Source organism: Copidosoma floridanum, unplaced genomic scaffold, assembly GCF_036245765.1.
Source record: "Copidosoma floridanum isolate Cflo_tuat_1 unplaced genomic scaffold, Cflo_Japanese_pri ptg000001l, whole genome shotgun sequence".
NCBI classification, from domain to species: domain Eukaryota; kingdom Metazoa; phylum Arthropoda; class Insecta; order Hymenoptera; family Encyrtidae; genus Copidosoma; species Copidosoma floridanum.
Window position 1 is genome coordinate 7,636,679 of NW_028321878.1, and position 23,114 is coordinate 7,659,792.

Here is a 23,114-nt window from a genome sequence, read left to right on the forward strand (position 1 = left end):
CCATATATATATATATAAATATACATACAATACGTATCTATACGCGCGGTAATCAACTTAAAACGCACGAAAGGTGGGGGTAGGGGGGAAAAACCCCACTCGCAGCCTCTTTGGCAATTATCGCGGCACTTTTGTAATTGAAAACAAAAGGGAAGGTTAATTCGATGATTCGGGGGAGCAGGTGTTCCGGAGTGCAATTTACAACGTGCAGTCGTAGGGAGAAAAACCATCCCGCGGCTGTACACGTTTAGATCCAAAGGACCATGCAGCACTCGATGCGATTACAGAGCGGCTTTATACCAAGCCCTGGGAATCGTATTTATAGGAAAAAAGAAAAACAAAAAGATACGAAGCTCCGCTGCTGGAGGTCCCGTTATTTATCACTCGAGCAGACGCGTCCAATTTGCCTCGTCCTTCTATTTTTTTTTTTTTTTTTTTTTTGGTCTCTTTCCCCTTCTTTTCGTCACCCGCAAAAACCCGCACACACGGAATGACAAACGACGATACTCCGCGTAATTACGCCAGCACGCGCGTGTCTCTGAAAAAAAAAAAAAAAAAAAAAAAAAAAAAGTCGAGGCGCGTGATGTGGTACACACAACTGTCACGCAGACCATAGAGCCGACGGACGGACCCTTTGGCCGCTGGATAAAATTTTCACGTCCAATCAAGCGTCGGAGAAAAAAGCCGTCTCCTACACCTTTTCTCCGTATTTTATACACCAAAAAAAAAAAAAAAAAAAAAAAAAAAAAAAATAGTTTTACCCACAAGGAGTCGCGCAAGAAAAAGCTAGATGATTAAACCCCCTCTTTGCACTCGGAGTGCAGGCAACCATGATAAACGGACGGGGGCTGTTGTATGCACGCGCGTACATAAAGCAGCGATCGATATTTCAAATGACACCGGTGCTGGCGCTCGAGGGAACCGGAGGAGGAGGGCCAATCAAAGGGAGAGCCATTTCCCGTCGAGTGCCGCGATCCAGGCTAAACAATTGGCCCGGCACTTCGCACCCGAGCGCCAGATAGGAAGCGGTGCTTTCGACAGATTTTTCGGGCTCGCTTTTGCCGGTACACTCGTCTCCTTTTGTACGCTCCCTCTTTGCCTCTGTGCCGTGCAGCTACAGGTATAACGCTGTACCGGGGTAGTTGCAGTCGTGCCATTAGACGTATATGCGGACTCGCTTTCCTTCCCGTTGCGTTGTCTACGGCGAATCTCTCTTTTTTGCGTGCCTCTTTCTCCGCGTCTCCGTCCCGATGCAAATGGAGAATGAAATTGCTCGTGTTGGATGTGCAGATGTAAGGGGGTACACGTACTACATTTCGCCGGATTTCGATGTTGCTTGTATACGACCTCTGGCCTCTTTCCGCTTCCTTCTTACTCATATTTTATTTCAAGCTCGTGAAACGGACCAATTTTTCATCGCTATCACCTTTTCTACGTATGGTTATTTATTATTTTTTTTTTTTTTTCCCACGTCTCTACATTGAGGGCTTTTTTGGGCTTATCGGTGTGAAGTTTTCACAACAAAACGCAGCAGAGAATTGTTGAACAGAGAGCCAGAGCCGAATTTCACCTCTTGCGAGCAATTGTGAGGGAACCGGGGGGGGGGAGGCACATGTTCGCTCTGGCCATTAAAGAGCTCTAACCTATATACACCCTCGTGATTCCTACTCTAGGCTGAATTAAAATCACACTCTAACAGATCCACAAGGGACAGGAAAGCGTACAAAAAAAAAAAAAAAAAAAAAATCAATCCAAGCATCCACCCTGGTGGTCCAGCCTCACTCACGAAGCACGGTTACCTTTGTGTTTATAATTTGCACTTTCCAACTCCCCGGCACTCTCGCGATTCCCGTACGGGTGTGTTTTTCAAAAAAACTCGCCGTGGAACGCAGCTCATCACGGGTATTGACAGGGTCCAATAAATGAAGGCCAAGTGAGAGGATAAAACAATCAATCAGCGAAATAGTATCGCATGTACAGGTTTCTTAATTCGCTCGGGTATGAGTTTGGAGCTTAAGTAGATGCGGGTTATTGAATACGTGGACGCGAAAAATGTGTAATATCATCGTGTGACGTACGCAACATGTATACAGCTCGTGTGGAGAGGATTATTCGTGCTTGAGCGTAAATTTTAGATTTGAGTTGTTGACAAGTTTTATAAAGTACACTCGAAAAATCATACAATCCGTCACATATGATGTTATTTTTGTGGGAAATATCATATTTCACGGTGATCTGTAAAACTTGTACAGTTTGTGAATCAGTTCAAGCTAGGGATGATGATGAATTACACCTGCTGGTTTCGCATCAAATCATGGTGTCTTCATTGTGCTTCGGGGCGTTTCAAAGTAGCCGCTCATCTCTTTTTTAAAAAGGTACGTTGCTTCTACTCGACACACGCCAGTTAGACGGAATGAGGTTCGTCCTAACGCAATGACAGGCCCTTTTGCAAATCCAATCGGTCCTTTTTACACTCCGATACGTCCAACAGCAGCTCCACCGAAGGAAGGAAAAAGCGCCTCTTTCATCCGCCACGCTCAGCGTCACGAGCGAGTGCCATTCGACTTGATACGCTCGCGCACGTGTTCTCTCCACCGCTGGGACAAATATCACTGAAAAGAGATGAGTCGAGCTCCCCGAAGATAACGGGGGTGCGATGGATGGCTGGTCCCCTTTGGCTTTGGGGAGACAACCGGTGTCGGTCGTTAGAGACCGTAATTTCGGGTCTTGCTCCTTTCAGGGTTCGAAAGTAGCGCTTCGACGTGATCGGAAACATGATTTTTATTGGATCCCTTTATTGCATGTAAGAGTCAGGGTTATTTATCATTGTTTGGCTGTGAAGTGAAAAAAAAAAAAAAAATAAAAACAAAATAGGGGATCATAACAGATACTTTTATTTTATAAAATATTGTGGATGATATTGACAATTTGTGTCACGACTGTGCAGCAATAATAACTATTCCCTTTTTTTTTTTTTTTTTTTTTTTTTTTTTCTTGATACGCTTCGCGAGTTTAAGGAAACATACCTATTGGTTCGATATTACCTAGGTGTTCGGCAAGAGGAAATGAAACGTCCGGAAGAAAGGATCTCAGATTCTGCTGCCTTGCCACGCTCGATTCAACAAGAACGAAAGACACGCGAGGAGTCATCTACTGCTCAGGGACTTTTAATTTTAATTTTTAGTTAATTTTTAATTAATTCACCAAAGCCTTTACGGCCGCGAAAGTGCATTCGTAGCTCGTACCTATACCTCACACGGTGCTGAGCGTGCAGCCACGTGTAAAACAGACAAGTAGAAGCAGACGCCCCGTCCCGTCTGTTTCAAGTAGTAACAGACCGTTCTCGGTCAGCCATCCTGCAGTACCCCCGGCCGAGCTAAGTTGGGCTCCGCACGCGCGCTTTCATTGTGTTGTACACCCGCTCGGGCTTAATTCGGCAAGCGGAAACCTATACTGCACGCGTTAGTCGGAGCGTGTGTATACATGAATTATTTATGAGGGCTGGAGATGTGTGTATATCGTGGTTCTGCGGCGGCTTTTGTTTCGATGCTCGTGTGTGCCGCGGGGCATTTTAAAGCGAGCCCCGCGCGACACGTACCTATAAGCTTCCTCCCCCGAAAAGTTGGAGAAATGAGGGACAGACAAAGGCTCCTGGCGCGTCTCTGCTCGGTGTACGGAGACAACAGATTCATAACACGGTTACGTACATTCGTATGGTAATTTCACTTGAGCTTAAATTTTAATTGAATTTTCAATTATATGAACATAATGATGTAGGGCGTGGAGGTCAATTTTTCCACTGTGGACGCAGAATTAATTGTCTTTACTGAGTACCCCAAATTCACACTTCCGTGTGTTTTTGTACGCGTAGTCTTTTTTTACCACAATAGAGAAAAGAAGAAAGTGCTTTTCGGCCACTCTTGCCCAACGTCAGACTGTAAAATTGGTGCTTCGCACCCCCCTCCCCCACTTGTCATCAATTTATTCGTTGTATGCGTAAACTCGATAGCTGCGTTTGTTGCTTGAACAATCGGCATCCTTATGCTTTTATCACCCGATTCTCCGCTCGAAGCAATATTTTCCCATATCTTTTTAAAGCCATTGTGTCGTAAATAACAAAAAAATTGCATCATCTTACAAATCGGATCGTTCCGCGCGCTCCACACCCGCTGTAACAATAAATCCGTATAAAATATCTGTGAACCCAAATGGAAAAAAAAAAAATACCCTCATCACAGCGGGAGCACACAACGGGTCATAAATATTTCCATGTATATGGTCCTTGCTCTCGGCTCGATTTCCATGCAAAACTCGGCCGATCGCCATCGCCAGCATCAGCGACCGCAATACAGAGAGAGCCACGGATAATCAAAACGGACTCGCGTAGCGGATTCTCGTTTTCTGCTCGCGCATCGTCCACCAAAGACGCGGCACGTAGAAAATTGCCCTGGATAACACTCGCGCGAAATATGTATGTATGTATATATATATATGTATGTGTAAAAAGCCGTACAGCGAAAACGAACAATCCGCGAGCTTGGAAAAATAAAAGCCCCCACCGGAGGCGGGTTCCTCACTCAATGGGAGAGAAAACACCAGTAAACACACATCTCCTCTGACAATTGTATAAACAATGCACTTCTGTGCCCTGCGTGTACATCCTCATCGTCATCCGCGAGCCTCTCTTGTGCCATATGTCGCACCGGACGGAGAGACCGACGAGTCGCTTGCAGGGGCGTATAGGGTCGTATACGTATCTCGGCCACGGCGCATAATACAAATCAGCGAGTCTCGCCACGGTGCACGGCGAGCGTACAAAGGCGATCCCCTTTGAAAGAGAGCAAGTATAAAGTAAACTTGGGGTGGGGAAGGAAAAAGAGACGAGCCAACACACCTACGTGTATACGTATAGAGCCGATGTGTCTCTTTTTTATGATGCAGGTACGCGGAATAAGTACGGTATGGGTGTGCGTGGGGGTGGGGGTAAAGAAGAGCGAGGCAAGCTGCTCCCGCGGACGTATACACCACGTGCACGGGGATGGGAGGGAAGCTTGCGAGTATCGATTTAACGTTTGCCACGCTTTCTGGGCTCAGGATACGAACGCTGCACGGAAATTAATTCACACAGACTGGCGTTTGAGGCTTATTTGGCTGAGGTCACCCCCGAATGTGTTCACATTTCATTTGGTGTACGTGTTGCGCCTAGCACGATGTGTGCTTTGACAATGGGACGCGGATAGAGGGGTATTTATGGGCGACCACCGACCAATACCAGTTGAATGCTGGAATTTCACTGTCAAGGATGGTCGATGGAGACTGTGGAGTCAGATTTTCGAAACAGGCTCCTGGTGGCGCATTGTATTTTTTCGTGTACTCAAACAACATTTTTTTATTCTTCGGAGACGATATTTTATTCTGTTCTCTCGAAACAATTAGTTTGAAGCATGTATATACACCGACCACACGATTCGTATGTCATTGAGTGCATTTTTGGTAATCAAAAAGGACAATCTCATACTCGGTTTTTGTACAAGCAAACCCGTAGTGCTAGTATAAATGACTGTAATGACGGAGAAGCGTCCCCACTTTTGCCCTACTTCGTGAAACGGTACAGAAATAAAGGCAAGCATGAACACTCCGTGTGCGTGTGTGTGTTATTATATATGTATACTCCATCTGGTAACTAAGGAAGAGGGTGCTTTTAAATATGGCATTTTTTTCTCCGCATCTCGCTCTGTCTCCCTCACCCACGGGCCTTTGACTAATCGCAAGCTCCAGTGCTGTTGCGTTCGAGGGTAAGCTCCTCTCTCTCTTGGCTGTTTGCTATTCGCGAGCATCGGCACGGAGATCGCTTTGGGAGCGTCCGGTGATGGATGCGCCGAGTTTCGAGCTACCACTGCTCTCGGTGATTTATATCTGACGTTGGCTGCGAATGCTAATGCATCGGGGTATGTGCTAATGCCCGATAGTCGTTCCCTTTTTTTTTTTTTTTTTTTTTTACTCGATTGAGCTTCGGGGCAAGGAGCTGTGCGCTCTAGGAGTCAATGGGAAGAATAAGGATGCAAAGGCTCTTTTAAACACGTGAAATTGAAAGTCATTCAAAGGCTTCTTTAAAAGGTGTTGGACTTTGAGATGCGCTCCCCTTCTGGGCTTTTTCCCCGAGACGCGGTGTGTTGGTTGTTTGATATTAGAGATTTTTTCGTATCGTTTTTGGTGTTCCGTACAAGGGGAAATTTTCAGGTGTGACGGGGATGGCTGGGAGAAAGAAAAAAAAGAAAAAAAGGGGGTGTGTTGGAACAATGTAAAAACAATATTTTCGTCCTAGGGCGCAGTCACGCGTAACGTGTATAAATTAATTTAGACTCGTCATAATTGTAAGCCGTTGCTACTTTTTTTTTTTTTTTAGAAAAAGAGAACAAAGTTTAGTAAAAATTAATCGACATGTTGCGATTGAAACGTAAGTCATGAGTAATGATGCATGTATACAACTCGATAATTGTACAGTTGCGAAATTAGCTATCCGTAAGTTCCTGCTAGGAAAGTTATAAATCTCTTGAGATTACAACTTCCAAACCATCGCGAAGATGATGAACACGAAGCCCTGCACTCGAATGTCGCTTCATAACTCAAATTTCGAGGAGGAATTCCGAGGGACAGCCATCACTTGGAGGCACATTGTACCGAATGGTATCATATTTCATTCGGTTCAATTGCTCTTTTCCATATTTATTTCTTTATGCCACACCAGGGTGATAAACGTTCGCATAGCAAAGTAATATACGAAGAAACGAGTGAGTCGTCAAAAAAAAAAAAAAAAAAAAAAAAGACGAAGCACCCCCCAACCCCTGTTCTTGGCCCCTTACGGAGTGTACATTAAACGGATATTCCTGCCCCCGAGAAAAAAGAGATTCAGTGCTTTTAAACATCTTAAAGAGACACGTCTCGAAAGGTGCCTGCTATTGAGACTTTTTGAACAACTCTTGAGACGTGAACAACCGAAGGAAAATTTTTGAGTCTTACTTTCATCATGGATTTTCTTCAATGATTCAAGACACTCCAAGGATCTTTTTAACTGTACATTTTTTTTCTTTTAAAACATAGGATTGCAAACAGCGTGACAGACTGATAAAATAAGTTTAGCTATAACAAAGTGGATGTAAATTATTTTTTTTTTTTCTTACTCCACGAGCTTCTTTTTTCTATTAATTAATCAAGCCAGTGGACGCAATTTTTTTTTAATTTGGGAATGACAATTTGATATATTTTTACTCAAAAACATTTACTGGTTAACCAAGTTAAATAAATACTACACTGATAAAATTATATCATGTTTATATCCGTATCGCGTGTCTGATTGAGAAGATCCAAGATGGATATCCTTATTCCGGGTACACATTTTTTTCAAATTACTAGAAATTCAAACAATAACTCATCAAAAACTATGCAACCCAATGAAACACTCATACACGCATATCCCGTATCAGAAACATCCCCTCCATTGAACTGAATCAAATTACATCCACTGCATGGTATCGCCATTTATTCACAACATCCCCAGAGTTATACGAAAAGTCTAGAAAATACCCCAATTACTTAAACACAGAAACCCTATATACATTTATTAATCCCACGCACTTCTCCGGCGTCTTCCCTCTTCCGTTCCTGCAAAGAAATATGGTATGCGCCTTCGAGCATCTGTTATTCATAATAGCCCTGCTCCTTTCTTTTCCACCATCCACGAACACAACTCGAGACACTCGCGTGCACTCTTACGAAGCTCCGAAAAAAATTCCTCCGATCTTGGACAACATTTTCCCAAAGCACGTAATTTTTTTTTTTTTTTTTTTTTTTTTTTTTTTTTTTCTTATTTCTCTAATAAGACTAGTGGGTTTAATTTTCAAGCTTTTTGTTTTTTCCCTACCACGATCGAGAGCTCGTAAAGTTTGCCTCCGTGGACTCATATTATGGATCGACTTACGTGTAGCTTTTAAAACTGAAAACATATTGTGTACCTCATACGTTCAAAAGTGCCCAACTTGACTAAAAAAAAAAAAAAAAGAGATTAATCGTGTAAAAATAGTAGTGACCCCTGCATAGCACGTAAATTAATTTACGTGTAAACATACTCAAGTATCTGCCCGAGTCCTCTGTTGGCGAAGCGCGCGTATCTTCCACTGAAATTCGACCTAATTTCAACTCTCGGGTCTTTATAGCGGAAGGAAATACTTGCGAGCTAGCGAAGTTATGAGAAAAGTTTTCGCGAAGGTAAATACGAAATACGAGCGTATTACACGAAAAAAAAAAAAAAAAAAAACACCTGGCTCTGCATTAAACTCCAAGTTGAAAATCTTTTCCGTCCAACGAGTGCATCCCATTTCTCTTTTTCTCTTTTCTGTATTGTCTTGCCAGTGGAGTGTACCCAACAACGGGGAGCAAATGAGCCGTGATCGAATGTTAACTCTCGATAAAATTCTCAAAGTAAACTGTGCTCGAGAGCTGCGCTCGACGGAGCACAAGCATGGCCCTTCAACAAAGCACTGCTTCGCAACAAAAATTAAGAATAACTGCCAATCAGCGTTACGATGAAACAAACAAACAATAAAAATAATGAGAATCAAATTAATTCAAAGGAATGACTGGCTATCCAGTTTTACACTCAACACGTATCACACATTGTACCTCCGGATCTAAAATTGAATCAGAGACCATCCACTGGCTTCCCCCGCTCGAAATGAAATAGCCACTGATCGAACGATCTGCCATCGATTCTTGAATTTTCTCAACCAACCGATGGACTAACTTTCAACTTGGGGCACTCCCTGGCAAAAATCGATGATCCAATTTCCACTGATTCGGTCAACACCCAAATCGCGGCACGACGAGGCCAAACGCCAGTAAGACAGAAAGAGGGTCAATAGTACAAAGAGACCCCTTCGATCCAAAACCAATGATTTTTCCCACCCAACATCCATCACTTCCTCGTGCTTACTCCGCACTATCCAAGCTCCTACGATGCTCTGATTCACCCCTCGTGCGATACATCTTAAAAATCTCCCGTTTCTCCCCGGATCCTTTGTGCACACACATACCAGCCGTACCATCCTGTTAGCCGTGCACTTTGAGCAAGTGGAAGGGCATGCACGAGTGTTTGCCAATGCCTTCCCTTTGACGTAGACAACGCGTTTGTTCACCCGCGTATGTGTATTATTCGCAAGCACTTGTATCCCCCGTCAAACGTGAATATTCATTGCACGCGTATGTGTGTACACCTAAGCGTTTTTACACACACATACACACCGAACGGGTGGGTGGAAATATGAAACCACAGCAGGGTAAGAGAGACACATGGGGGGAGAAAAGACACTTGGCCAGGGTAAATAATGTCACCCGAGCCACCACTGCTGAGGGAGGATGGATGGTGACAGCCGTGCAAAACAATGATCAAAAGCTGCATATATATATATATATATATATATATATATATATATATATATGTCACAGTTGCTCATGTGCTGTGATATTTGTGTGCTGCGGGTGGGGACACCCTCTCCTCCGCTTGTAACTTATAATCTCATGCAAAGAGCGGATAAGACACCGGATGGGGGAAAGATGAAGACGAAAGCGAGATAATCCATGAAATACAGCACGACTGGGGGACCACGTTTGCCTATGGATATTTTTAAAAAAGTTTAATGAATGTATACTATATTCGCCGATGCGACCACGAGGCAGGAAAAACGGGACCAAACCACTGAATGTTATACATTCAGGGCCATTCGATAAAGGCTGAGGCTTCTGGAACGTCGTTTGGCTTGGCTGGGGGAGTCAAAAGGGATGTTTCGAAGGAGCTATGATAATGGCAACAATCCATCGTCACACTGTAAGACAAATCCCCAAGTTTTGGTCCTTACACATCAAGGTACTCGCGATCGGACCATTTGTTTTTTCGTGATGAACGCGTCACACGAGAGGGAACAACAGTTGTGGCCAAATAAGAGGAGGACCAATGATTGATGCATGCACGACTTGATTGATCGCACGTGCATCACCACCTACGGGATATACTTCCGCAGGTGCGAGTTATTCATCTTCGTTTCGGTGGAACTAAAAGCCCGTTTGCCACTCCGGTGGAATATGACGTCGGTGGCGGGCGTGAGGTTTCAAAATAGGAACATCCCCAAGCACCCGCCCAAAGTCGGAGTGCAAATATCGAGTGCTTTGAAAGTTTGCCCGTAGGATTTCGTTGTTTGCTTTGCTGCAACGGCGAGGACCACGCGATATATGTAGTTGGGTTGCTTTCCTCCAAAGGCATAACGAACGCAGTAGATTTATCCGCGTGATTTACTTGTCAGGATAACATCGTCAGCTTCATTAGCTTTTAGTACATTGGTAGATCAGATGACATCTGATTGATCGATCGACCCATGGTGCTCCTGGAGGCTCGAAATTATAGATCACACTCCACCGACATGTCCACTCGCAAAAGTGGCAACCTGAGGTTTAGAAAAAGGAAAGCTACGAGAAACTTGGTTCGGGGAGTCAATCGATTTCCGGTAAACAAACACAGGGAAGCCCCAAGATCAGCAGAATCGGAGGGAGCACGATCGGCTGTTCCTCAGCGCAAATTGCCGGGTACGGAGCCCGGGTCGTGTAGTCGTTCCCGATTGTGCATGCTAAGGACGCGCTCCCCGTCCACGCCGCAAATAATGAAGGGTCAGCCAGATGGGGGGGGGGGAGTTTGTAAGCTGTGTATTGTGTTTGCGCCCAATGTATATTGGAGCCCACGCGGCTGACGTCCAGCGCGTCATTGTTTGCGGCGCTGCTGCCTAGCTGTCTCCTTATTGTTTACCGGTGCGGAGGAGAAGAACGGGGAGGGGCCGACCTTTGCCGATGAGCATCATTCACCGCTGGTTCGCTCATTGGCCATGTGTAATTCACAACAAGGCGATTAATTGCACGCTCCGTTACGTGCTCGCTCGTCAATTTGCCGTTGACGACCACCACCGATCACGGTTTTCTTGGCTTTGATTTGTTGGATGTACAATTGCTATCTTGTTCGCTAAATGTATATTATTTTTGATCTTATCGTTGTTATTGCCGATTAATGTTTGACATTCGCGTATCGTGGGACCTATAAGGGATATCTTTGGCTAATCAACAACAGTGATCGTGCAAACTTCACTGAAGAACGGTGGGTTATCGATTCCGTCAAAGTATTTGGAATTTTCCTCGCAACAGCTGTACCATCAATCCAACATCGGAGGTTCTAATTATCCCGTGTTGGCACGAAACTTGAGACGCTCCGGTTGAAAAAGTCCAAATCATGTAGCTCATTCAGATTTACGGAGATAAAGTCATGGCCGTCGTCACTCCAGTTTCATTATTTTGTCCTCACGAGTTTTTCTCGATTGACCTTGAATATGTATTTGCCTATACCGTTGACCCTAATCATATCGAACTCGGTTGCCCCACTATAAAAATGTACAGTGGATGGGGATGGAAAATCGCCCATTAGAGCGCCCATCCAGAGGGGGGAGATATTTTACCACGAAACCAGTAAACAAAGTATAATTTTGTTGTAAAAGTCCATTCCAAGGTCTCTTGAATCGAAAAGTATTAAACAAGCTTTCGAAAAATAGTTGGAAAACTCTCCTACCATGTTGGTTCTATGATTGATAAAACCATCGATTTCCAATAAATATTATCTGAAAAATATGTTGTTTGTTACGCAGTTATAGCTTTTGTATGAAAACGAATTTGATCTAAAGTACCTCTTGATGGGAGTTGCTGTGAATGTTACTGAATCCGAAAGCTTGACAAACTCTCGAAAATAATTACGCGAAGTTTCACGGACAGCTAAGGATGTCGAGGATGAAGGTATAAAGTAGCGGGTGAGAGTGGCGCCATAAAACTGGTTCGGCACGAGGGAGAACATTAATTACAAAGAAACATCTATATAGCTGCTGTGGTAGAATAGAAGTAATTGAACGAGTAGGACACGTCGCACACACACACATACACACATGCCTAATGGCTCGAGGAAGAGGTCATTAAAGTTCCGGGAACGAGTAAAAAAGCGAGAGAGAGGGAGAGACCCATAAAATTGATAAAAATTGGAACTTTTCGTAATTACGTTGGTTACACCGATTTATTGATCATCTATTTTCACCATTCGATTTTTCGATTACACATCCAATCGTTTTTTTTTTTTGTTTTTTTGTTTTTTCATGTTTTTGCTGTGATAAGTACGTGAATTTTTTTTCTCCAAGTATTTATTACTCTGAATCCATGCAAATCTTACGATGTGTAACATACTCCAAATTTGAAATGGTGGTTGCATAATCAATAGGTATAATCACAAAAAAAAGGAGTAATTGTAGGTACGTGAGTGTAATATTTTATTTGAAATAATGTAGGTGAACGATACGGAGGTAGTTTATGGCTTCAAATGGTTCAAAGTTTACTGAAATATAAACGGGTGTACTGAGATTGAAAAAAAAAAAAAATTGGCTGGCACTCTTCCGTTCTATACGATGGAGCTCTTCTTGGATGGGTGGGGATTTTTTTTTCTCATAGGTATAACTATTTGTATAAAATTAATGAAAATGGCTTTGATCGAATCTTTTGAAGAATTTTTTTTCGCAAAGCTTTCAAAGCCCTTTTTCGATTCATCGATTCACAGAAAAATAGAGTATTAACATTTTTTACAAACTTTTGTAACAAAATTCATCCCACGTGTAACTTTTAATGAGTTTACTTTAGCAACAAAAACTTTTTTTTCTTCATCCGATGTTCAAGTTAACGGAGAAGTATGCTGTCATCGAGTAGTTCTGTTGAAAAGACCCCATAAAGTAATAACAATGGCTTTTCGTGGGGAAACAAAAACAAAATAATCCCCGATAAAACGTTAGCCCACACTGATACGTGCACCAACTCCCGCAAAGTTGGTACTTCAGTCGACGACAAAAAGTCCGATTGACTGCTAATCCACTAATACAAAATTCATGGGGTTACTCAGCAGTGCGGGTCATTGGTATTCAAAAGACGTTAAACAAAGACAAGCGGCGGCTGCGTTTGAAATAAAACGGGGCTCCACACCCCTCGTTTGTTATCAGCCTTCCATCGCAGCCCGAAAATCAATGTTTGTTCTGGAACTCTCGCGTATCCAAGGCGCACGCCGAATTTGCGTTTCGAGCACGTTTCATAAATTTGTAATGCCGAGCTGCTAAATACACCCTCGCACGCAGACCGAACGAGAGGGGGGCCCGGGGGCAGAGGAGTATGGGCAAGCAACACTAAGTATAAAAGCACGTGTTTTGTGTTTGGAATGATGTTGAGCGCGTTTTCACGAGTTATGCCTGTTATTGTTGGGCAAACATTTACCAAAGTCCCCTACCCTACTTCATTATGTATGCTTAGATTGCGTGAATTAGGAAAAATCACCGCATAAAAAGCAAATGGTCATTGCGTTTTCTTATACTTGTTGTTTGTTTTTCCCATCTTTTGTATTGTTTCAAATGGTTATTGTATTCTACTAGGTACCCAACACTATATATAAGTACAATGCAATGATATGTTGTGTAGTCACAATGGCATGTAATGAGATGTATATGCTTCGACTAAAAGATAAAAAAATACTGGAGTCTCGAATTAAGAAATCTTTAGTAGCAAAGTAAAGACTTATTAAATACATCGTAACGGCTAAGGTATGTCATTCAACTAGAAAATTGAAAAAAAATTCGTAAACAGTAGGGTTACTTTAATTTTTCGTCATCATCGTTTAAATCGTAACTTTGAATCCTAGCATCGGCGAGTAATTTATTCTCTTGGACCCAGATGGTCGTACGATTAGATAAAGATAAGACGGTCCATACCTCAGACTTGGAGCCCATTAAAACCGATCCCTTTCGAATCCAGCTCTTAGCCCTAACTTTCCCGGTTAAGCTCTCTAATAGGGAAGATCTACGTTTCTCCGGGATTTCCATTATCAGATTCCCATATAAATTGCAATCCGATGGGCAATCGAAGTTTCGAGAACAAAAACAAGGCGCTGACAACGCACTGTAGTGTCAAAGTGTGTACGCGTGTATCCTCGCAAGTTCGGCGCTTTGGGAGTCTCGCGAAGTTGAAAAAGCCGTAAATATACCCTGTACACGTATACTCGGCGATGATATCGGCGTCGAGTGAAAATTTCCTTTTCAACTCCACGAGAAAACTTCCTTCGGATTCAATAACCCGAAGTTTTTTATGCTCGGGACTGCACGGGTATATTGTTTGAAAGCAAAGTACAGTCTCGGTTTCGCTGGACACAAGTTTTTTTTTTCTTTTTTTTTTTTTGTCCAATTCTGCTAGACGAGACATTCAAATTTGCCACGAGAGCACCAACGAAATAAGCAACTTTGACGGGAACGAGTTGCTTTTGAAACATCGACGTATTGTCCCTCCAATTGCTATGCGCACTTCTCGGTAGTCCGAAAAAAAGGCCAACCCTCAACAACCTCCACTCGAAAGCACACTTCAGCGACATTATTCTTCCACCTTCGATACCCCTACACAAATAATAGCTGGGGACGAGCGAGTGTTGGCTCATCCACGGAGAACCCAAGGACCCGTACTAATTCAGATGGCTCGAGGACCACTCGAAGTCTTTTCTTTTTTCCTCCCCGCGCTACTCATAGCTGGTAACTAATGGAGCCTCGCGTGCGTTATTTCAGCGTATACTGCTCTTCGATAAATCTTTCGATAAAAGTTTTTCAATAGAACTTCTCTCGATGTGCTGATTATTCGATAACGGGAGCTGACACGCTGATTCGAGAAACAGCTAGATTATCAGTAATGGAAACATGATAGTGTCACCCAATACCCCATTGTACGGTTGTTTTGTGCCACACCAGTCCGAACTCGGAATTCGGGAGGGTGGAGGCATCGATGGAGATTCAAGCCATCTATGCTTCATCCTGCGTATCCTATAAATTATTAGGATGCGCTATGTGTACAGGAATAGCCTCTCCATTGACACGAATGTAGGACCAGCGGTAATACAGTACTGGGGTAGCTCCCATCATACATGTATGATGTATGCATTGGTGAATTTCCGATTCATTCGAAGATTGACTTATATGTGCCTGACATTGTGCTCGACTGCAGTAGTTTGTGAAGTGCTAAATACATATTTTGAGCCAATTACAGTTTTTTTTTTTTTATTTATTTGCCGATTAGTTTTGTACTAATTTATAGTTTTGATTATTTAATGCTCCGGTAATCAAACAGAAATTTAAAATATTACTCATTAGCACGAAAAAAATATGCTCGATTAAAATTGGGTTGATTCGTGCGATCATTGCAGCGAAACTTAGACTCGTCCCTCCAGACGGTGCTGTGAAAAGAGTAAAAATTAATTTTTCCTACCTAGATATTGCAATCCGTAAAAGTAAAGCACCCGCTTGACCTTTAATGTTCTCCGTTGAAATATTTTCCTACAACTCTTTTACCGATAGCCTCCCGTTCCGTGAAGTCCCACGACCCGCTTTAAAAAACCAAAATGACAAACGCATCGAACGCAAACGCAAGATAAAGCACGCCTCGAAGCGAAAACGAGCCTCCAGTTCTCGCATACGCCCAGATAAGCCTATACGTAACAACGGTGTATCTCCTATCTACATCCTGTTGTCGTGGGATACCCTCCAACATAAATCCACGCGCGCACACGTGCTTGCAAGCACAACGATGGACTAATGGATTACAAATGCTTTCTGTTTCAGACCTTCAAGCATGGCTTTCCGCACCAGCCGATCTCCATGGCCTACGACCCGGTCCAGAAGCTGCTGGCCATCGGCACCAAAACAGGATCCCTGCGGATGTATCCTTTTTGCCATACATGAGCTTAAATCGATATCTAATGCCCCCGATATCCCTCGCGGGATAGAAGCCGGGAAAGCTTGGGGTGGGAACAGAGGTAGAAAAAAACTCGAGTGGGTCGTTATCCCCCGCACTTTTGTTCGCGTGGTGACGCTTGATTGGAAACGGGACGTTTTACGGGCCTCGAGAGGGAAGCATCAGTCTGGAGATCATTGGCGTGAATTTGAAAAGCTCTCCAAGAGTCAAAAGCTCGCAACATCGCGTGCCACCGGCTGATTGCTTTGTTCACACGGCCCATGCACGAATATCGCGTTTGGTGTCACTTTGATGATGTTACGCGGCGATAAACTCGGGGAGTGTGTATGTATTTGACGCGGGGGAGGATTTTTCCTGCTCCAAAAAAAGGAAAGGAAGGAAAATCTTTGGTATGGAAAGGATGCGGCTGCTGTCGTCGCTTGGGTGGGGTTTTGTGCGAGGAGCGTCCCAACTTTTCTCGTTAAGAGCGCTACCGCCGACTTGACTCCTCGTGGAAAATCGAGAGCGGGAAATTGAGTGGCGTTTGTATAACGAAATTTACTTGGGTCGATGGAACCACGGGTGACCTAGAGCTTTGCAAATGATCCTCGGTGCAGAGCAAAGTTGCACGAAACGGCCATCGGTAGCTCTGCTCTCCAGCCAAACTTCAAATAATTATTTTAAGTCTTGTCTCTGATGTACGGGAAAAACAATACCAAAATTTTATGGATACTTCGACACTCCAGTTCATTTATTATTGTTTTTTGTGTACGTAGTGCGAGGGTAAACATTGTCGAGTACTTTATACATCCCAATCCTTGTTGACGCCACGTTATTAGCAATAAAAGTTGTGGCTTCACGCAAAGACAACATAATTCAAATGTGTATGGATAATTGCCTCGAGTAACCGAGCGACTACCTACCACCTTAATGTAATTATGTAACTGTACATTTAATATCTCCTTGCTCTCGTACACGTAACGGAAACTATATAGTTATCGGGTTGTGGAATTAATAAAATAAACAACGCGTGTGAGCACAAGGAACGGCATTAGTTGATTAGTACATATTATTTATTATCTTGACATGATCTTCACGCACAATTAGTTTATTCCGTTGATACGTGCAGTCTATACACAACAAATGGGTACTGTTTATTCCATCGGTATAATAACCGGTTGAGAATTTTCTAGTCTTTTTTTTTAGACGATTTCATTTTCGAGCACCCCTAAATATTTGTTATGCATCGAGACTGTCTTGCCACTACTCACTCACCCTGGACACATGTAAGTGTACGTGCGTTTATATGAATCGACGAGCGATTAGTCATCGTAAGAAACATATCTACTGTTTGTACTGCAGAGGCCTCCGAGGGTCAAGTGGCTCCAGAATCTAATAAACGTCGCTCTTCCCCGAGGCCCGCGCGCGCGTGGGATTTAATTGATTCGATTGACCCGTACTACGCGTGTATGTGCACATGTACGCGGCCGCTGATACGAGAGTTCAAACGCCTCGAGTGACGATTCACGTGTACCGGCGCTCCGTTGGGAAAGAGTGGAAAAAAAGTCAATCTCTTTCTCGGTAGAGCTGATGCGAGTGTAAGTGGTTGAAAGCCGCTGAGATTGTGAATACTTAAAATTTGATCCGACGGGGATTTTCCCGACGGCGAATTGGAATTTCGTCGGGGGGGACTCGGTGCGGATGAGCGTTTTGAGGAAACATAGCTATAGGTACGCCGCTGGAGGGGGGGTAATGGCGTCTGACGGAAAGGAAAATTTCAATTTGGAAATTCCACAAACCCTCTGCGCGTTATTGCTTATATTGGGTCAACGTGAAAGATTTTTTAATTTTCGATCCAAGCGTTTTTCGTTGGTCTTTAAGAACGAGCTTTTAACGACCGATTTTTCAATCAGAGAAAAGCAGCGGCGATGATGAAAAATAGTCCTTGCGGCATCATCGAGCCACACGTTTTAAAATCCAAGGACCATTGGGCATTTGCATTTTCGTACACTCTCGGAGCCAAATAAATACGTCTCGTTATTCGGGTCACGGGTTTTTAAAGCTCCGATCCGAGATGTTGAGCTTTTCAGTCGCTCGCGCGATAAAAGCCCACGCGCTCGTGTCCGACAAGTGCACAAGGTATCCATTAGTCCTCTGGAGTCGTCATTAAATCGTACCTACTCACGCGTACATTTGCACTTACGAAGTAGAATTAAAAAAAAAAAAAAAAAAAAAAAAAAAAAACCTGCGAAAGGATGTGTGTGTTGTCTGATGGAAAATTGGAAGGGCGCGGGGGGCATCAGTTCTGGATTCGATTTTTAATTACGGGTGGACTTGAGCGCGAGGCCGTGAGGGGATGAAAAAACGGCTGCCTCTCTGCTCGTCCCTTTTTTTCCATCACGTGCATCGGGTTGATGGATTGGCCACGTGTGATATACGTGCCTGTCGATAATGCGCGCGTCTAATAGTTTTCCGCGGACGCCGGGGTGTCGTCGTTCACGGCTTACGCTGTCCGGAGCTAAATGTACAGCGAAAAGTGGTCCGTGCCTAGGCAGAGGCTACGGAAAATTAGTTGTGCGTTTGCTTAAGAGAAAAATTAATTGAAAATCAATTACTGCTTCCTGATAATGGTCAGTTTAAACGCGTTTATTTTAATGGTCAATAATGTATCGACCAATTGAATCGTTTCAGAGAAGGAAAGTTGTATAAAAGTAAAAAAAAATCATACAAACGATAAAAAAAATATCTACTTTTTACAAGATGTTTATAAGAAGCATTTTATGGAATTTTAGTGCATTTCGAAGTGATTTTTGTTTTGTTCTACTTGTTGTGTTTTTTCAAAAATTGATAGGTGTCCTGAATAGCTTTACCAATCAATATTATATCATTGAGACACTTATTTTTAGTTTTTCTTTACTTGATGAAAAATGTACTTTTTCAAACTAAAAAAGTTTTAAAATACCTGAAAAATTCGTTTTTTTTTTTCTACCAAATACAACTTTTTCTGTGTAAAATGTACGTTTTTTTTCATCTCACGATAATTATAAAATATACGATGAATAGTTTTTGTAAAAAGTTACTCTTTGACACTCAAATGAATTAGTTTATTATTTCAAGGTATCCAAAAATAAATCATATTTCTTATTGAGAAGCAAATTGCAGTATTTATAAAAAAAAAAAAAAAAAGATGCATATTCATGCACAAGTTTTTCGCCAATACCTGCCCTATTTAGCTCGAGCCAACATGTACACACGAGCCAAACTCGTTGCCAAGAAAATTTTATGATTCTCCCCGAGATGTTTATGTTTGCCGTACCATCACCTCCACACATACGCCCACACACAATAGATATTTACCGTGACAAGCACACGAGCCGAGTGCGCGTTACTTATCCTGAAAATCACTTTCTCCACTTACACTAAGGTATACAGTTTACAAGCTTCCTTTATGTCTATCTCTCTCTCTCTCTCTCTCTCTCTCTCTTTCTCTACAGTTTTGCTCTTCATTTCGGTTTCATATAATAAAGTAAAGTCACCTTACAGTTATTTGTATAGTAGGACCGTGCAAGTGTCGCGTGACGCGGCGCAAATATAGTAAAACTCGTTAGTTAGAGACGACGATAGTTTTATTTAACCATTTGTTTACCTTAATGGCTTGTTCTAGAAGGTGAGGCTACTTTTCTTGCATTTTATTGCATAGAGTTTGGATGTACTATTCTAAAAGAACAACGTTGTTGAGACCCCAATGCCATCGAGTCATGGAGATTCATTGGTTTTCCGTATTTGCTTTTTCTACTTTTTTGTCAGTTGAGTACGTAAGCTCACGATTGTTATAGTAACTCATTAATTTAACTCTTCCGGACTGGTGTATTATTTCTGGACTCGTGGCTATGTTGTAAAATTTTGAGACCCTTTTAACTCTATGGCCAACCAATAAGGTCCTTCAAGAATAATGTACGTACACCACCTGCTTTAACTTCTCCTAAATGACAAAGAGCTTCAATTTTTTTCTAAAAACGTCAGCCCAAGCAACTTTACGACGCCGTAGTCACGATAAATAATACACAACACACGAGAAAAAAAAAAAAAAATATTAATCCATAAAAGGAGCTTGCAATAAAAATGAATCACTCAAACACTGGGTCTCGCCGTAAAGATCCGCGAGATGAAAAAAAAAAGCTTCAATCCTCTCCACGCTGCGGAGCATCCCATTTAAAATCGCAGCCAGTCAGCAGCACTAACTCCTCGGCTCGGGTTGAAAAATATCACCCCTTCCATTTATTCTCACCCGCGTCAGACGCACCACTGCATCCCCCCCCCCCAAACGCTCTTCCCGTGCCAGTGGCAGCAACGAATTATGTACACGTATCGAGAAATAGAGAGGCAAAATTTCCTTGACTGTATCACCTACGATCGCTCGAAACAGTTTGGGCGCGCCCGGGGTGGACGTGCACGTCAAGCACGAGAGCGCCGTCCTGCAGATACAGTTCCTGGTCAACGAGGGCGCCCTCATTACGGCCACCGCCGACGAGACCATCCACCTGTGGAACTTCCGACAGAAGGTGCCCCAGGTCGTGCAGAGCCTCAAGTTTCAGCGGGACAAGTGAGTACCTTTTTTCCTCCTTCCTCAACATGAATCGGTAGTTCGAACTGCTTTATCTTGTCACAGTTTTTTTTTTTTTTTTTTTTTTTTTTCAAACAAGTAAAATCATATCCAACCGTACTCTATTTTATGAGCTCTAAAGTAAAGAGCTGTGACGCGGTGGAGCAATTTGAGCTTCCTGTTGTGCCATTTTTTATGTATTCCACTTTTTTGCGTCTGGTCCGGTGTCATTATTTAAATACAATGCGAACCGTACGCCGACCATATGCGTGTTTGAATATAAGGGCGCGCTTGAAAATCTGGAAAGTTATTTTACGCGCTTACTTATTTGCTCAAACTCGGTGCGACAAGGCAAGCATCATCTCCGGGGAGCGTAAGGAGAGCTCGCACTCGCGCGGAAAGGGAAGATCCCACGGTGTCGAGCGAACCCTCAATTTCCATTGTGCCGTGGATGGTGCGCGTATTCCCCCACGTGTATATGTATACGTAGGTACGAGCAAGAGGAGCGAGATGGGGGGAGGTTTCGCGCGCTGGTCTCGTTAATTGAAATTTGCTCCCGTCGTCGTCGTCGTCGGGTTTCAAGCGTGTGTATATATATATATATATAGGTGGAAAACGCCGGTCTCCTTGCGCGGGAGTACGGTAAGTAAGTATACGGCGGTGGGAGGAAAACTTGGCCCTCGCTTTGACTCGGTGCAGCGCAACAACGGGGAAAAGATGCCACCGGCCGTAGTAATTTTCGAGATGTTTGCTTTGTTCTAGGGTCTCGTCTTCTTTCCTCTTGGGTTTGTCCCCTGTTTTCTTTCATTTCGCTCGAGTCGCTTGGTTAAGGGGTCCACAAAGAAACGAGTGCTTGGGTGGCGAGCTTGGAAAATTAACGCGAAGCGCCACGGGGTTGAATAATTCGTGGGTGGCAAATAGTGTCTTTATCGGTACGCAAGCTTGACTATCGAGTGCATGAGCGATTCCTTCCGTGGGAAAATTTTTGTTGAGAGTCGCACTAGAAAATTTCAGTTTGTGTAATGTTATCCGTTAAAAAAATTTGAGGTTTTTTTTTTTATTGCAATAAAAGTTTGTTTGATTTATGTGGCAATTACTCTAAAAAAACAAAATAGTTGTATCGTTTTTCCCAAAATTAATGGTATAGAGTTCTTCTAATACTTCTCATCTAAAATTTATTTTCCATTTTTCGAGAACTCTTAATTTTTGTATTTTGTTGAGAAAATGATAAAACCAAGGCCAAACGTAACCTCGTAAAAATTTAACAACTCCATGTGGTGTAACACTGTCCGTGGTCTCACAAGTTGTGATTGACGGCCGTAGTGTTGTTGCATTAACAAAGCATGTATTCATTAAAAATTTAATTTGAATTTCATTTTTTTTCAATCCAAAGTGCGAAAGTGAACTCGAAGATTTAAAAATATTTATTGTACCGCTCATACGTACAAAGTTACGAAAATCTTACATGACCATATAAGTTCTGTAATCAACGACGTAATGACTTTATTTTTAACTAAATTATGCGACTGTTAATAATTAGCTCAACCAGTTATTAACAAATACATATGCCATTCATTTCTGCAACGAATGCGACGTATGCTATTATTATTGGAGTTTGCGTAACAAGTATAATGAATATCGCAGCTTAATTGCGGGGACTATTAATTATAATTATCTTTTTAATAAAAGTGCTCCACATAAATTTCATAACATTTAACGTAAATAGAGATGAGTACGAGTGATAATGAGGCTTCCAATTACTCAATACGTAAATGCAGTCATATATATATACAATATATGTTGTTGACTGTTAATTAATTCAAATTTCATTATTGTGCTACAGTTTATATCAGATTATAATAATCATACATAATAGAGATTGTTATTTTGATTGTTTTTGAGATTACAGTCATTATTTAGTAATTTTGATATTCTACTGTTTTCAACAACCCATGACATCATTGTCTTTCCATGGTAATGATTAAACAGCATTGGCAGAAAAATATGCAATAAAATACCAAATTGTCGATTACAATCAAAATTTTCGTGAGTAATGCTAACAGATTTTAGCAAGTGAACTCTCGAGTACCTGTTTTTATAGGATTACTTTTATTTAAAAATTAGATTAAACGTCAAAGTTCCGTGTATAGTACTCCTTCTTGTCAGTGACACACATCAAAGCCCTTTAAATATAAATTCGCGCTTATCTTGAAGTTACCCAAGGAATAAGTTATCAATCGAGTAGACTCAAAAAACACAAGGGTTGCTGAGGATTTTCACCTGTTTTGGTCGAAATCAATAACGACTATGTGGTTGGCCAGAAAAAAATTACTCAAAAGTCGAATCTTTAATCGACGAAAACGTGTAACGTTCACCTTGGAAACCTGTAAAATCGAACACAACGAAGCCTCAGGCACAATATATGAAATTCAATATTCGATAAAACATCCATTGTGAAAATGTTTTAATTCGAAAGAGCCATTGGATTTCACGAAAATCATGATTGATGGACAACGAAATATCCCTTGGGCATATAGTTTTAATAATTTTCAATTCCACTAAAGAAAAAAAAAAAAAAAAAATGAACCTCAAATACAACGCATCGATGGTCCGTACAACAATTTCCGAGAGTCTCGCA

General features: G+C 42.3%; 1 protein-coding gene across 2 annotated transcripts in view; it reads left to right on the top strand.

Moving 5' to 3' along the window:
* Nucleotides 1-23,114, top strand: part of Tomosyn (syntaxin-binding protein tomosyn) — a 117,534-nt gene that overhangs the window by 25,642 nt on the left and 68,778 nt on the right. For both annotated transcript variants that reach the window (XM_089592524.1, XM_089592530.1), the window contains exons 2-3: nt 15,762-15,859; nt 20,300-20,476. In XM_089592524.1, the coding sequence (XP_089448650.1) occupies nt 15,762-15,859; nt 20,300-20,476 (275 nt within the window). The remainder of the gene's footprint in view (nt 1-15,761; nt 15,860-20,299; nt 20,477-23,114) is intronic.